Source organism: Tubulanus polymorphus, chromosome 7 (assembly GCF_964204645.1).
Source record: "Tubulanus polymorphus chromosome 7, tnTubPoly1.2, whole genome shotgun sequence".
In the NCBI taxonomy this organism is placed as follows: domain Eukaryota; kingdom Metazoa; phylum Nemertea; class Palaeonemertea; order Tubulaniformes; family Tubulanidae; genus Tubulanus; species Tubulanus polymorphus.
In genome coordinates this window covers 15,470,833-15,487,855 of record NC_134031.1, presented here as the reverse complement: position 1 = coordinate 15,487,855, position 17,023 = coordinate 15,470,833, and the positions used below count along the sequence as shown (strand labels likewise).

The 17,023-nt window shown below is 37.5% G+C and overlaps 1 protein-coding gene across 9 annotated transcripts in view; it reads left to right on the top strand.

The window, feature by feature from the left end:
• LOC141908022 (GTPase-activating Rap/Ran-GAP domain-like protein 3) overlaps window positions 1–11,459 on the top strand; it is a 116,390-nt gene extending 104,931 nt beyond the window's left edge. For 8 of the 9 annotated variants that reach the window (XM_074797793.1, XM_074797791.1, XM_074797796.1 and 5 more), the window contains 14 exons: window positions 634–749; window positions 848–955; window positions 1,137–1,211; window positions 1,298–1,361; window positions 2,364–2,510; window positions 2,608–2,721; window positions 3,360–3,523; window positions 3,777–3,929; window positions 5,360–5,426; window positions 5,544–5,630; window positions 5,706–5,824; window positions 6,094–6,226; window positions 7,178–7,431; window positions 7,620–11,459. In XM_074797793.1, the coding sequence (XP_074653894.1) occupies window positions 634–749; window positions 848–955; window positions 1,137–1,211; window positions 1,298–1,361; window positions 2,364–2,510; window positions 2,608–2,721; window positions 3,360–3,523; window positions 3,777–3,929; window positions 5,360–5,426; window positions 5,544–5,630; window positions 5,706–5,824; window positions 6,094–6,226; window positions 7,178–7,431; window positions 7,620–7,754 (1,736 nt within the window). In that variant the 3' untranslated portion in view covers window positions 7,755–11,459. Of the gene's footprint in view, window positions 1–633; window positions 750–847; window positions 956–1,136; window positions 1,212–1,297; window positions 1,362–2,363; window positions 2,511–2,607; window positions 2,722–3,359; window positions 3,524–3,776; window positions 3,930–5,359; window positions 5,427–5,543; window positions 5,631–5,705; window positions 5,825–6,093; window positions 6,227–7,177; window positions 7,436–7,619 lie in introns of all 9 variants that reach the window. The other variant, XM_074797797.1, reaches the window with a different exon arrangement.
• The last annotated feature ends 5,564 nt before the right edge of the window (window positions 11,460–17,023 follow it).

Here is a 17,023-nt window from a genome sequence, read left to right as displayed (position 1 = left end):
CTCGTACTGCGCGTGTCTTCTGTTGCGTCACTTAAAAAATCGGCTTAAAGTTCAGCAGTTGAGAAAAACGCCGTAGTTTCGAACACAAAAATGAGCACGGATTTTCATCGAATATGTGCTCATTTCTGATTGGTTAAAACTAGAAAGTACACGATCGTCAACTAGGCGGACATTGCAACGCTCTGTTTAGATGTTTTTCAAGTCGGCTTATCCGCGTGAGGTATTTCAAACCCTGGGTTAAAAACCTAACCGTTGCGTGCGCGGTTACCGCGGATAAAAATCGTCTCGCGAGACTGGACGTTCGGTACGTTTGATTTAGCAAATGATTTTAATCCCCAAGTTGGGGATTAATTCTGTCTGTAGGTAACCATATCCCTTGTCATTGGCAAAAACAACATATTGCATGTTGAATCTGTTTGATAGACCGCGCGTATTAGAGTTCTGATCTCACAATGCAGCCTCTAAAATGCGATGAAAATATAGTTTTTCTTTAAATTAAGGTTAAACGGGGACTGACAAGAAGGCTTAGATGTTCAGATCAGTGTTATTACAATAAAAACCAGCCCCCGCTGAGAAATTATTAACGGCTTCTGATTATGCGAGACGGTTTCAAATGTCGTTCTTATCTTGTAGTGATTAACGGCGAGAAGGCTGCCTTTAATACTCCTGTGTTTGCTCAAAAACGAGAAAGGACTCTGGACATGCTGATCAAAAACTTATACCAAGAGTATATGCCGGAAATCAGTAAGGTGAGTGGAGAGATGCTGAGCGCTATGTTTTTTTCATCCTGTGAAATGTTATTAGCTGAAATTGGTACGGCATAAGTTTTTTCTTGAATTTCCGCTAGAATAACATGATAAACCGAAGGGCTTTCAGCGACGTGATACCAGATATCCAACACGGCTCACGAAGAAAAGAAGAGGCGAGGCATTTAGAATTCGTGCGCATTGGTCAGGTAGGTTGGTTTTCATGTTGTTTATGAAGGCGAGTATATCATACGGCAAAATATTTCTCAGAAATTCGCGGGGTGTTAAATTCTCTTCCTTGAGAGTGCTCCTGGCGTACTGGAGCTGTTTTATTAATGAGATATATCAAATGTAATTAGTTTAACGGTTTATTTCGACACCTTTCTGCAGGCTCTTAAGCTCAAAACAATCTTAAAAGGAGACGCGCCAACGAGTATGATAACTACAGGATTACTGAAACGCGAGGTGAGAACTCCATTTGACGCTCTTGTACGCGAACTGGTACACTTGGCTGACTACGATATAAACAACTGTTTTCCGTTCTATTTCAGCCTTGGGAACCGCACTGTTTTCATCACGATTTCCAACACGAAATTATCTGCGGTGACTCCTGGGGTAACTAGATTACTTATTCACCGTACGTTAATTCGCATGTTCAGTCGGTAATTATTTTGTCGACGCGCGTGCTCGTTTCATACCGTTTCCATTGACGGAGAAGATATAGCTTCATTTATGGGCCCGATCAGTACGCGGGTTGATATCCGCGCTACGACCTTGATATCTACGCATAGATATAAGAAAAGTCTTAAACATATACATTTTTGATAGAATGAAGTCATTAAAAAAGCATTAGATTCTCACAGATCCGATTCTGATAATGTAACACATATCCGCATACAAGTAGAATAACGTCTAGAATAGATATTAAGTTTTCTGGAGAGGCTATTCGGAAATTGGTTCGTGTCTTCCGATTTTAATTTCTGCCTAGATTAATTTCTAATTTTTCTAATCTTTCAAATTTGTGTCAGCGGGTTTCAATCTCATTGCTTATCTACGTATTTCTTCCGAGTTATAATAAGAACGTCGACCAGTTCTGAGGGGATCGGACAATGCGCTTCGATGAAGCTATACGTAATAAAACGATATGCATGGTCCACGAAACCATCCTCCCTCTGCAGGGACTCGAACCTGATGGCATCGCTACACTCAGCCACGGCACGAACCCCTGCATCAGTAGACCGGGTGCGCAGGTACATGCGCAGCTTTCCGAACGAAAACTGGCGGCACCAATCAGATTGCTCGTTGTATAATCGTTGAGGCAAGTTTCAAGGAAGAACTATAAATGGGAAAACCCGGGCTAAAATAAAACGGGATTTCCGATTGGCTAAAAATCACATCATCTGAACTGCGCATGTATCTGCGCACACGGTCGATTATGGCAGGGTTTCGTGCCGTGGCAATCTCGATGCCATCAGGTTCGAATCCCTGCCGGGGGAGGATGCCACGAAACACGCATCTCCGTATATAAACTGCGTATAACCTTTTGATGACTTGTAGTCACGTCGATCATGCGTAAATTGAATTTGAGGTAATTTCTGTCCGCTGTTTTCGTTATAGGAGATAAGCTTATCATAGCTACCACGGCTGGAACATTCGTATTAGAAGAGGATCTGGCTCCGCGAATGATATTCGATCGCACAGTCGTCATCAAACAACTTAATGTGATAGAAGCTCACGGGCTGCTCATTTTCCGTGCCGACAAAGGTCGGTGGCAAATCCTCCCCCGGAGAACTGCTTCCTGCGCAACCTAATCCATAAAGTCTACTGCTTGGGTAAATATTCCTAATTTTCTCTCTTGCAGGGAAGGACTGCAAAGTGCACGTGTTTCGGTTGACCGATTTCGAAGGAGAAATGTACGAAGATTGCGTTCGCTCGAAACCCGACTGTAAAGAGCACAAAATTGAAAAGACCAGAGGTAAATTGGATCAACTTAAAAAGAGAACTTGCGTAGAATTCCGCTTACTCGACAGAAGCAGAAATAAATTAGATACATCTAAGCGATGAAATTCTGAAATAACAAATTTAACTCTTCATTTAATTGAAGTTATTCATTTTTTGGCAGAATTCAGTTTACAAAATCTAATCAATAGTATACAGGCCCGTGCCGAGGGGGTTCGGGGTAGCAAACGAACCTCATATAATTTTTGTGCCCTTCAAAAAAATTGTAAAAATAATTTTTGGTCAAGATTTTTAGAAATTTGGATACGATTTTCATGTAAAGTAACCCATTCTCAAATGATTTATTCAGGTACCCGGGCACTTCATATTTAGGTTTAGCCCTTATTCAATTAGAAAGTGACCCGTTTAACGGTGAAAAAAACCTTTTTCTTGAAATAGAACTGCCCCTCACAAAAGCTCGGCACGGACCTGGTATATGACATATGTTCCGTGCATCTTTAAAGGCGTATAGTACTAAATTTTATGTAATCAACAAATATGTATGTAAAATTCAATCCGTTATGATTTCTTTGGACCCTAGTATCTGAAATGAAGTCTTATTGTTATAATGATTATTATTATAATCATTACTATTATCATTCAAAAATGTTTCAGGTTGTCAATCGTACGCAGTGAGTCGGCCATCGGGCAGTCACTTGCGGCTGGCTGTGGCACTCGGCAAACGAATCTTGCTGTACGCATGGAAGCACTCCGTAGCCTGGTCGGCTTGGTGCCAGCCTACCGATAATGAAACCGCCGAAGGGTTTCAGTTCATTCGGGTAAGAATCCGTTTCGAAAATGTCACCGTATCGTACGTGAGCGAATTACGTCGTTGTTTTGTCTGATGACTAACAGAACCAACAGCTATGAATTAAAATCGGAAACGTTGTCGGTTCGTTTTCTTAAAAAGTTAGAATAAAAAAGGCAATATTTCAATTAGTCTTATTGACATTTAAGCTCGCAGTGACGCGCACCCGCGTTTGGTTAACTTTCGCGAAAGTCATTTCATTAGCTTTGTCAATTTGTTTAAAGGAGTTGTCGGCGCTGGAGCCACCGCAGTTGCTGACGTTGATAGACGGACCCAGGGGCGATAATCAAATCTGCGTCGGATACAAACATCAATTTGACTTGATCAACGAAAAGAACGGAGACACTATACAGCTACACCACGTCGATTCGGCCAAAGTTAGTAAAACTGTCTTGAACTATCAATACAATTCAACTCCGTTCTGATAGTTATCCAAATTCCGATGGTTAATGTATCCAAACATTATATCTAAAACAAATGTATCTAAATAATGATAAATGATAATCTTATCAGGGCAACTTAAAAGTGCGCAAAAATGGACACAAAGAGCACTAGTATTTCCAACAACAGCGAGAGAAAAACTCTTTTATAGAAACTATTAGACAAATAAGATAAAAACCCACTATCTACAGATTAAAAGAATTTAAAAACAAGAATTTATTTATCAAATCTAAAATAAATATAAGACACGACGTTTCGATCTCACCCTAGAGATCATCGTCAGGTGTGTCAGAAAATCGTGTCTTATATATCTTTATAATCGTCGTGTCTTATATATATTTTAGATTTAATAAATAAATTCTTGTTTTTAAATTCTTTTAATTTGTAGATAGTGGGTTTTTATCTTATTATCCGTTCCCCACGTTTGAGTGTGGTTATCGTTCTATTAGACAAAACTGTGAGACATAATTAGGACTTATTGCATAGCGGCGCACTCATAAAGAACGAGTTAAGAGAGGTACTATTGGGGAAATGCCTGTAAAATTTATTTGCAACCATTATACATCCTTCAGAAAAAAGCCCTTCGGATAATCACTCGTTCAGATTGGCTTGAACATACATCCCCGATTTTCAGGAAATTAGAAATTCTTAAACTGGATGACATTTACAGACATCAAATTGGATCGCTTGCCTTCTTAAGTATCAACCTTTTATTACCGACTATTTTCAAAGATTTTTTCATTCTCAGGAACACCCAAAATCTTCGTTTTAGTCGCAGGCCTATGGCCTTATCAATAGAATTTGCTAAATCTAAATACAAGTATACATCTATGAAAATTCAAGGAGCGAAATTCTGGAATAGTTTACCAGAGAAATTAAAATATCTAGACTCGATATCCAACTTCAAAATTCAGCTTCAGCGTTATCTTCGTTCCACTTATTAATTATCTGTGTAATCTTTTATAACGTGCCACATTACTTTATCTGCAATTGTCTATGTATATTATGTATATTTGGTTTGTTTGGTAAACTAGGAATGAATGTGAATTGGTGTATATGTCTGTGTGTATGTGAGAGTGTATGGACGAGGGATTAGGACTAGATTAAGCCAACTTTGGCTTCTCCTAATTCCTCGCATAATTTATTGGTACATTGTTTTCCATATATTGTGTATTCATTTGTAAACTCTGTAACAATCTTTTATGCAAATAAATCATATCATATCATATCATCATACTATAAGTACCAAGACCACAAAGGAATCTAAATATCATAACCAAGAGGCTGCCTTTAAATAGGCCTATGACCTTCTTTGATGGTAACTATTGATATGATTTATGATGTGATAAACATTGATCATTTTCAGATAAATCTAGTATCAGCTATCGATATCTATGAAGATGATGAACCAGAATTGTTATTGTGTTATAATCGTAAGTAGACCTACCTACTATCGGCTGACCGTGCGACGGACGGTCGTTCGTAATAATGGCTCAACTGCGATGATCAACTGATTATCAAAAAAATATATATACGTTTATCATTTTCAGACGTCAGTCATTTCCAAAAACTAAACGATCAAAGCTCGGAAGAGTTCGATTTTCTGTGGAATTCGGCCCCGCAGCCGCAAGGAATAGGTCAGTAATTGATAATTCTCAGAAACGAAGGAAAAGTGATGAACGTTCAATGAATAATTAAGCGTTATATTTCAGTGTGCGCTTTCCCGTACATAATGGCGTTTACACCGGATACGATAGAAATTCGACTGATCATAAACGGCAATCTAGTCAACACGATGACCATGCCAAAACTATTCTTAATCACATCTAAGGTAGGGGGTTTATTCTGAAGCCGCCATTCCGAGGAAAGTCTTATACCGGTCGACTTCGCTCGAGTCGGATCTTTTGGGACCGTAAAAATGCATCCGACCTGAGTGATATGCCAGTTTTTTTTTCTAATGTATTTTACACATGTGTCGCAAACGAATGTTTAAAAAAACACCGGATTTGATCGGACCCAACTTGGGCGGAGTCCATACTGTAAACGACAAGTTAGGAATCGAATAGACTTATATATTTATTCAAACGTCTTGTGTTTCAGTGCGACATTTATTTCGCTTCATCTGCTCACAATACGCGAAGTTACAGTCCGACAGAAACGTGTAAATGCAACATGTATTCAGAGCGACGCGACACGAATTCTAGTTCTTTCTCACCGCCACCCTCCCCATCAGGTACGATATGTCAATTAGTTTTGTCGCTCGCTCGATGTTAGCTGACCGATAGAAAACCGCGCGTTAGAACGATGCGGTTTTAGATGTGTTTTTTTTGTTGTTGTTGTAAACTCTTGGGTCCGGTTCCGCGGTTGTTAGTTTTAGAGTTGAAGTCAGTTCATTTACAATGTTTTATCTCTATAGTGTCAAATTTAACTCATACATGTGGAACTGAGTAAGAATATCAGTAAAAATGGGAAAGACTAGTCTTTATAAATTTTTGATAGAATCAATTGATGAATTACCGAAAATGTAGAATCTAACTTAGAACTGTGGAACTGAGTATAGAATGTCAGTAAAAAATCGAAAATTCTCGTAAAGACTAGTTTTTATAAATTTTTGATAACATCAATTGATGAATTACCGAAAATGTAGAATCTAACTCAGAACTGTGGAACTGAGTATAGAATGTCTGTAAAAATGGAAAATTCTCGCAAAGACTAGTTTTTATAAATATTGATAATATCAAATGATGAATTACCGATAATGTAGAATCTAACTCAGAACTGTGGAACTGATTATAGAATGTCTGTAAAAATGGAAAATTCTCGCAAAGACTAGTTTTTATAAATATTGATAATATCAAATGATGAATTACCGATAATGTAGAATCTAACTCAGAACTGTGGAACTGAGTATAGAATGTCAGTAAAAATGAAAAATTCTCGTAAAGAGAAATTTTTATAGATTTTTGATAAAATCCATTGATTAATTACCGATAACGTAGACTTTAACTGAGAACTGTGGAACTGAGTATAAAATATCAATAAAAAGTGGAAAATTCTTATGAAAACAGGTCTTTATAAACTTTTGAGTCAATTGATGAATTACCGATTATGAAGCCTTTATCGGTGCTATGTTGTCCCGTAATTATATGTCGTTTCTCTGTTGTTCTCTTTATACACGATCTAGTATTCATTCCGACAGCCACGACCGACCAGCCGTTGAATATCTACAAAATCCCGCTCACCTGTCTGGCCGGCCAGTCGGCCGAAAAGGCGGCCGTTCAAACCAGCAGCAGCGGTCAGGTAGCTCAACCTCAGAGTTTGCTGGCTCCCCTAGTAAATACCACATCGACCGATACACCTACGACACCGACGACGGGAAGGCGAAGTCCTCTGATGAGAGTAAAAGGAGTAACCATATCACCTAACATATCATTGGAAGTAGGTACATACTGTTGTAAACATTTTTCGATTCGTGTACATTGCTGATACTTTAAAAACGACCTGCACCTTGTACGGGGCAGGTATCGTTGGAACAAACGCTTGGACCGTTCTATTGTTATTCATATTCTTATTCTTCATTTCTTTTCTCGCGAATTTCATATGTTTGCGGTTACGTTCTCTTGCAGGATTATAACGATCGCCACGATTCGTGCAGCTCCGATTCGGGTATCCACATGCATAAGCTCAGCTCGGACAGTCCGCCGTCTAGTCCGTTCACATCGGTCAATTCTGTCGACCTCGAAGAGACGGACATCATTTGACAACGGGTCACGTGATGGTGAGCGGCCAATCGAACGCGCGTAAATGTTGTGACGTGTATCGAGGCGATCGGCAGTGAAGTAAGTTTATAACGCCCGACGCGATGTCGTGAACGGAGAACTCTCCCTCTCTATCTCTCTCGGGAAGCGCAGACTGTTGCAGGCAAACCGCGATTTTCGCAATCCAACGACTCGAAAACGTGAACCAAAAATAACCGTTGGTCGCGGCTATTCGTAGTGATCGCGATAAATCGCGACCAGAATCAGATTGATTTCAGCCCACTCCGGCTATTTCTCATTTTACTGTTCGTCTACCATGTTCTATACAAATATTTTTCAAAAAATATGTCTCGCTTTCTGTGATTCATAATTTCGTTCGCGGCTGCCACCGCAGTCGCGATCTAAACAGTAAACAAATTTTCTCGTCAATCTACTCTGCTGTCAAGGTCATTCAAGTGCGGGCATGTATGTGGACGTTCAGTTTATGAATATCGTCGTTAACTTCTTGCTCAATTATATGAATTTTTATTTCGAAATATTATTCAACGATGATACTTTGTAAGGCGTGATCGACACTCGACGCACCGGTGTCTCCTATATCTTATACGTATCGTTATATACTATACCATAAAATAGCATTTTCTAAAGACTATACGCTCATTTCTGTGTTTGGAAATAATGGCGATGAAAATATCTTTTTGTAAATATATCGTACACATTTCTACTCGTACGAAATTGAACTTTGTCGTACACCAATAAGGAATGGACGAATAGGCAACGAAGAAGGCACAAAGCCCGATATTAGCATTGCGTATTTATTTTTGGTTTTCATTATTCAAATCATATGTCAATTGTGAACTGTTTGTCCATATGAATTTCAAACATATTATTAGTAAAAATTGAAGAAACCGTGCTTTTAACAGAATACCAAAAAGATTTTAAACGGCGGATTGTGAATCAGTAGGACGGGTAGTGTACAAGTTTCAATCATAAAGCAATTTCATTATTGGAAGCCCTGCTAGTGATATGTTGCGCAGCAATCAAACACGATCTCAAATTGTCTTCATTTCATTCCAATTTAAGGCAATTCCAACGGCACTCTTATAGCCCGTTTAATATTCACTCTTCTCGAATTTCGGCTCGCTTTGTTCGTAGCTATATCTATCAGCGATAGGCTTTAAGGGTCCTTCCTCATTGAGCGATGCATATCACTTCATCAACTAGAAAACGACCTCTGATGACGAATGAAATATTATTCGCCCCATCCGATGTGAGGGCAATGGATTTTATACCCAATAGATGGATAACCCGTTCTGGAGATGAGAGAATGAGGTGTGTCTGGAATCGTTTGAGAAAAAGAATGAATGTTGTTTATTGTCGTTGTTGTTGTTACGGAAAAAAAACTGTTGACAAATTGATATTATTATTAATGGTTATTACAATTATCATATCCGCCGCCGATTAGATGTATATTTGAATTTAAAGGGGATATGGGGTTTGTGGCTGGCGGTATATGTAATTCTATATGGTATTATATTTTATTATCACATTATATAAATAAAAAAGGAAAAATGATCGTTGAATAATTATTGTGAAGATTATGATTCATTATTTTTGTGGTGTGTTTGGTGGTAGTGTATTTGGACGAATGCGTGTGTGAGTGAAAACAACGCGACAATGTGTTTTTACGGGTTGTTATTTTTGAGGCTCTTACTGTTAGAATCGAAATTTATTATACAAATTCAATGAGTACCTTTTTGCGTCGAAAAGACGTTTTAATCGGGGTATCTGAATTCGAACGAATCGGAGTGATCAACGAATGCCAGTGATCTGCGGTGAATGCAATTTTCACGACATCTTTTCAAATATAATGTGAAAGGATGTCGTTTGAAATGGATGCGTGGAGAATTTTGCGGCCGAAAATGTTTCCTTGAACCGGTAGTTTATTTGACGTTTCGACTAAATACTGAGGAATATTCAGTATTCGTGAAGATGACTATTATTAGTTTATAGTCGAAACGTCGAATAAACTACCGGCTCAATGAAACATTTTCAGACTACATTTTGTTCGTCTTTATTGTGCGTTTCTCGTTAAATTATCGTCACAACCCCGGATGGTTGGATTCACATGGTTGTTTTTCTGGTGTGATACGACGTTATGCCTGCGCGTAGTGTTTGTCGGTTGCGAGGATTAGTTTTGAATTCGTTTGTATGTTTAACGTGTATTACGTTTGTTGCATTTTTGCGATAGCGTGGATGATTGAGGAAGTGAAAGGCGAATCCTCTCTGGTGTATGCGAGAGCGTGGATGGTATATAGATTGAGAGAGATGAAATCTAATCGCATTTTGCTGATGATGCAGTGAGCCGCATGACTGTGCCCGTACTTCTCCTTCGTCGAACCCATAGAGGTCATCGTTCGCTTGACCTTCAGACCTGATGACCTCACCAACCGATGTAAAATGTAGGGACCTGTCGATGTAAATCCTCGTCGTGACGAGTTTGACTGCTGCCGATTCTAATGGCATCGTCACGTAACATAGGCACATGGCTTATAATACAGTGTACCGGTACACAGAAAGAAATACATCAAAAGTTTTATGATTCGTTTTTGAAAGTCGTTAAAAGTCATTTTATCGTTTATATATTCGTTGATAAAAACGAGAAGTAGCTCGTTTAAGTTTCATCAGTTTCATTTTATTGTTCCGACACAAAACTCTTGCAGAGGACATCCGGGACGGATCCAAGGGCTGTTAGGCTGCTCCGTGTTCGAAGATTTTCTAGCTGATATCAATCATATTAATGATGAAACTAACCACAATTCAAATCTTAATCGATTGCTGTTTCGGCGTCTGTCAAAAATTACCGTAGGTAACGCACACATTTTTATGAATGCATTTTTCATTGAAATGTAAAAAAAATACATATTTTATCTGGAAAAACATTGCACTAATTGACCCCCTCTTCTCGAATATCTGGATCCGACCCTGAACATTCTTTGGTATATTGAACAATACGCACAGTACGTATATATCTAGCGAAGTGTATCGTCAATGTCAGTGGCGTTTCGCAAACGGAATTCGGTAGATCAAGTTAGCGGACTTTGTTTACGAGGCCTCAACCAATTTACATTAAGATAACAACTTCGATTTTTACCGCCAGTTTTGCGTAATACCGAGTCTCGCTTTCTCCAGTTTTCTTTCTAGCAGAGTTAATCAGACGATCGATAAAGGCAGACGTTAAGCGGAGTCTAGAAATACCGTGTCATTATGTAAACATATAATAATCGATAATTTATTTTCATACTGAATGGAAGTTACGTGTATACGCTGATTGGTTGATATTGCAGTTTTTTCGCACTGAATTTACGTAGGAGTAAACGATACAATATTTTTTTCGCGCACCGTTTAATGATCTAACCATTATAATAACAACATAGATGGTAATGATACTACGTTATCTATTAAATGATTACGATGAATAAATAAATGAATAAATAAATGGTGTAATTTTCGTCGCCGTAACGATGTCTATGGTGATGTTTTGATTTCATAAACGTGATGTTCTATGAATATAATAACATTGGTTTCGCCGTTTGTTTGTTTGTTTGTTTGTTATCTATATTCAACTGATCTGGGACCCTACAGTTATTATACGATGGAACCTGTGCATTCTTTTATTACACGATACAAAATAAATAAAGATATTTAAGCAAAAGAAAATGTGTTCATAGATTATATATAATTGCCATCGTCGAAAAGGCAGGCCTCCTCTTTAGCCATGGGGTGAGTCTGGTGCGAAATGTCCCTACGAAAAACTGACTGGTCGACCTATCTGCTACTCTGCACCCGAGACGTACGCGACTGCATATATACGTCATTTTCATATTTTATAGTCAGTTTTGGTGTTTTCTGATCAGAGTACCAGATATTGAAACCAAATGAAAGCTCACCAAACGTTGAGCCTGCGCGAGGATCGAAACAGTCGCGCTTGGTAGGTAATGTGTACTGCGTGACGTCACATTTCCACACGGAACCCAATAATACAGAGACGCGTGCCATAAAAAGAAGCAACGACGTGGTTTGAGACTGTAACAGCTGAAGAAAGCACTTTTCAGCGCTAACAGTGGGAAAAAGTAGCACGTTTTGTGAATATTGTGCCCTTTGGTGAACATTAAAACTGCCCATCATGATTTGTAAAACCCTCAGCGGATTGGACGAACTGGAAAAAGCCATTACACGAATTCTTATCTTCGACCAAAATAAAAAATCGTATAAAACAATGTATTCTACGACACAACGTATTCTATGGATTTGCAACACGACTGGAAATGACGCCGTTTGCTGGTTCGTTTTTTACCGTGTAGTGATACTAATTCCTGCAAATTGGACAAGAGACCAAAACAAACCGATGACTATAATGACGAGGGGAATATCAATTCTACGAACTATATAGCGAGTCTTCCAAGAGTAGCTTAACTGGATATATAGCTACATTTTACGATGATTAAAATTGCAATACGTTTTCTTTTTGTTTTAATTGAAAAATGAACAGGCATCTTCAACTCGAAACTTATCATGATCGTATGACTTTTGTTTCTTTTCTATTGCGCTTTCCGCAACAAAAACAATCAGTAAATAATTTGATAAGTTGAGTCCTGAAAACTTTTAATGTTCCGATGTATATGAAAAAATTTACACAAAACACAAATTGTCGAAATGTGTCGAATACCCAGCTCAACTGAACCCATAAACCCTGCGTGTAGAAACTCAATAGAGGCGTTCTAGAGTTTATCTGTATATCGTGATTCACATACAACAAATTTCTGATATAGTGCAAACTATTACGAATAAATTGACATACGGAATTTGGTACAACAAGTAAAACATACACAATAACTACAACAAGAAGAGTTTTGCTAGCTGAAGATTGATGACGATCTGTTCTCTTCGCTCTCAGCTCAGATCTCTTATTACGTAATACAGCAGTTAACACCGATAATATTATAATCACAACAGAAGGAAATATATCTCGAAAGAATGTTCTAAATGCTGTCATTGATTCGCCAAACCATCTATTTGGATAAGCAATTGACTGATCACATGCAAAACTGTCAAATGTTTCGTTGTATCTGCGATTTTTGCGGAGATTAACACGACTGCGCGTGATTACTAAATCCAAGTTCATAATATACGCCCAGGAGATGACAAAACCTATTGCAATTTTACGCCGAGTGACGGTGAAATGTTTCATGTGAAAGAAAGGAAACCGAATAGAAACAAATCTCTCAATAGCGATCACAATGACTATGTAGTTTGATACTGTTATTGCCTGGTAATCGAATAGGTTTGAAAATATACACGAAGGAAACAATCGTCTGGGCAGATAATAGAAATAGTAGAAGAAATAGTAAAGTGATGGACATAGTTTACTGTGTTTGGCGAACGTCATGTAACTTACGTCACATTTTCTATAAAATCCTAGATAATACGTAAGGAAATTTTTCAAGGTGATTGGGAATTTTTGTAACTCAAACAATACGACAAGTTGATCTGAAAACGCGAGAGTTATGAGATAAGGGAACGTGTAACGAACTGACTGATATCCGCGACACTTTATCAGTAAGATAATTGTCAGAAAGTTAAACACGCTTCCCGGCGGAAGCAAGAACAGATATTTGAATGTTGTGCTATGGTGGTAAAAGAAGCGAGAAAATCTCCTGAAAGCTATGATATAATCCGGTGTCTTCACAGTGGTGCGGTATATTCTACGAGTTGTAGTGGCGATAGTGGTTAAATTATCCATGAAGAGTACTGAAGTCTTCGTATCTCGACAACGCCCCAAACGATTGTAAGGTATAAATCAGTTCTCTGATATGCGTAGCGAGAGATTCGGGTTGAGACTGCCGCCGGGTTATGCGCGGCGTGATCATTTCTCTCTGCAAACTGCAGTAGAACACAAATTATAGATCATGAAACTCGCTCGTCATCTATAATTTAGATGATTATGTAGTTCGCATCGGAGCGAGCGAGAATACGAACTATATAATCATCTATAAACATATACATACGTATAGAAATACATCATTCATGATTATGAATGAATGTTTCGAAGTTATTTCAGCAAAAATTCCGACCAGGATAAAGATAAAAAACTAGTTTAATACGACAAAGATGTGAAAGAAAGACAGGGTTTTTTCGAAGAGTTAAAAGGTGCTATAGATTTGATAAGTCCCTTTAAAATTGGAGTAACCTTAATGCTGCTTCCACACGACATAAACGAGCGTTGAATCGAAGAAAAGGAGATTTAAATAAACTACGTAATAAATCACTTAGACTTCTAAGAAATAACAATCCTAGGGAGAACTGGAAGTTTTTTAAGAGAAAAAAAATACTGAATCTAAGGCATCTTTAAATGATCTCTTTAATCTTTTTGGTCATAAGAATGACAATACGTCTGATATTAACGAAAACATAGATATATTAGTTGCAGACGAATTTACTGAACATCTTTTCAACGAAGCATTAAACCGAGTAATTAATCCCAACGATATATCAAATGGTATAAGAAATCTGGACATTACTATAAAACAGCGCTGCTCATGAAATTTGAAATACATTTTTCAAAGTTGCAGAAGAGAAACTAATTCCTGTTTTAACAATTATTTTCAATAGGTTCTTGAGTCTGGAAATATTCCTTAACGATAAATGGGAATTTTATGAATTTAATTTTATCAATAAATATTAAAATCGTCTACATAATTACAATAAGACGATCCAAACAATTATAGAGGGATAGCCCTCTTAAGTTGTATGGGACATTTTTTTTACTTCTCTCTTAAATAGCATGCAGGCTAAACGACTTTTTAGAAAACGATAATTTACTTAATAAAAACCAAGCAGGTTTCAGGAAAAAACATAGTATAAGTGACCACCTTTTCAATTTAAAAGATGTTATCGGTTACTTTCTCAGTCATAATAAGTAGCTGTATTGCGCCTTCATTAACTATGCAAAGGCCTTCGATACAATATGGAGAAGAGCACTATGGCTTAAGTTAATTTCAACGGTGTAACCGGTAATGTACTCAAAGTGATTAACAACATATATTCTCATATCAAGTCAGCAGAAAAGGCCAATGGGCTAACTCCATAGTACTTTGACAGTAACACTGGACTATGTCAAGGTGAACATTTATCTCCAGATTACCTCAATGTATATCAATGATTTCGAAGGTAATTTGTATCTAGATGGGTGCCAAAGTATTAATTTAGTAGTAGATGGCATCGCCAATATGTGGCTGAAGTTACTAGTCCTATTGTACGCTGACGACACTATTTTACTGGTTGATAGTGCCGATAACCTGCAGCATTTGCTTAACTTTGCTTCAAAATACTGCAAGCTATGGAAATTATTTATCAATATCGAAAAGACAAAAGCAATGGTGTTTGAAAAAAAGAAGGGCACGGCGTTAGCCTAACTTTTTCATAGACGGTTACCACATTGAAGGGGTTACAGATTTTGGGTACCTTGGGGTTATTTTCAATCATAATGGCTTGTTCACCAAATGTAGAAAAAGTGCATGTGAGAATGCTAAGAAAAGCCTTTTCTTTGTATTACACTAGAATGTCGCTGAAGAAAACTGATGCCCCCACATCAGGTGAGACCTTGACCTTTGACCTACAGGAACCGAAATCTAATCAGTCACTCACGGTCTCTAGGGTAACCCATCCATTAAATTTCACAAATTTATCTTATACCGTTTATGAGTAAGAACCCGCAAATGAAATTCACAAAATGGCTTCCTGCTACCTTGAACTTGGCCCTACAGGACCCAAAATCTAATCAGGTACCCACGGTCCCTAGGACAACTCATCCATAGAATTTCAGTAAGTTATAAACCGTTTATGAGTTAGAGCCCGGAAATGAAATTCACAAAATGGCTTCCTGCGACCTTGACCTTAGATGCACAGAAACCAAAATCTAATCATTTACTAGCCTCATATAGTACAACACAACTGTCGAATTTGAAGAAAATCTGTCGAGGGTTTAGCTGCTAGGGCACGGAAACCACTGCGGACAGACGGACGGACGACGAAGTGATTACAGTATGCCCCCCCCCCCCCTTGAGGAACAATCGTTAGACTTAGACATTGCCTTCCAGTTATTCGATGCGATGGTTGTACCAACGATAATATTTGGATCAGAAATTTGGGAGTACGAAGATTTGCAATGCATAGAAAGATTACATCTCCTTTTCTGTAAGTATTTACTTAAGCTGAAAAATTCAACAGCTAATGTCATGGTTTATGGCGAAACGGGAAGTTTCGCAATGGAAGTAATCAAGTTTTAGAGTAAGCTAATTCTTCAACCACACACTATATCTGGCAAAATGTGTCAAGTACTTTTAGAAATAATATATCAACAAAATGGCTATCGTTTGTCAAAAAAACTATTTTAGAAAACTTGGGGCTAGCCGATTTATGAATTCATCAAACCTTTCCGAGTATTGACTTTCTCGGCTTGACGGTAGTAAATGGGAATATGTTGTTCTATAACTTCTGTAACTTGTATGTATGAATGGGGCGTGAATGTGAGTGTGTGGGCGACTTGGCCTCTCAGGTAATAAGTTTATTCTAACTTCACCTGTCGTCCAACGTCCTATTTTACAATATTTTGTACTAATTCCTACTACTTTATATTGTAATTTAATTCGTAAATAAAACATTGTAGCTCGTAAAAAAAAAAAATAAATTCTCGCACGCTCGAATTTATTTTTATTTTTTACTCACTCAACCTTTCGACCTCTGATATAGAACAACATATTCCCATTTACTTTAATATTCATATATATGAATAACATATAAATGAATAACATTTATAAATGAATAACTTCTAAGATCAATTTTAATAAAAGATATGTTATTAAAATGGAGAGTAAACAAGTACACAGTGAGAACAACAAATCATTTCTAGATAGAATAAAAGATATCACAAATGCTAAATCTGTAGATTATAAATTTAAGAAGTTAAATGAACTCACAATTCATAAGAAATATTTAATTACAAATATTGATACAGTTACTAACAAATATGAAGATAAATTAATTATTCACTTGGAATATGAAGGATTAAAAGGTAATAAATATAAATTCAGAACATATTTACCGGATAGATTTTTTATTTTCATACTGAATAGAAGTTACGTGTATACGCTGATTGGTTGATATTGCAGTTTTTTCGCACTGAATTTACGTAGGAGTAAACGATAAAATAT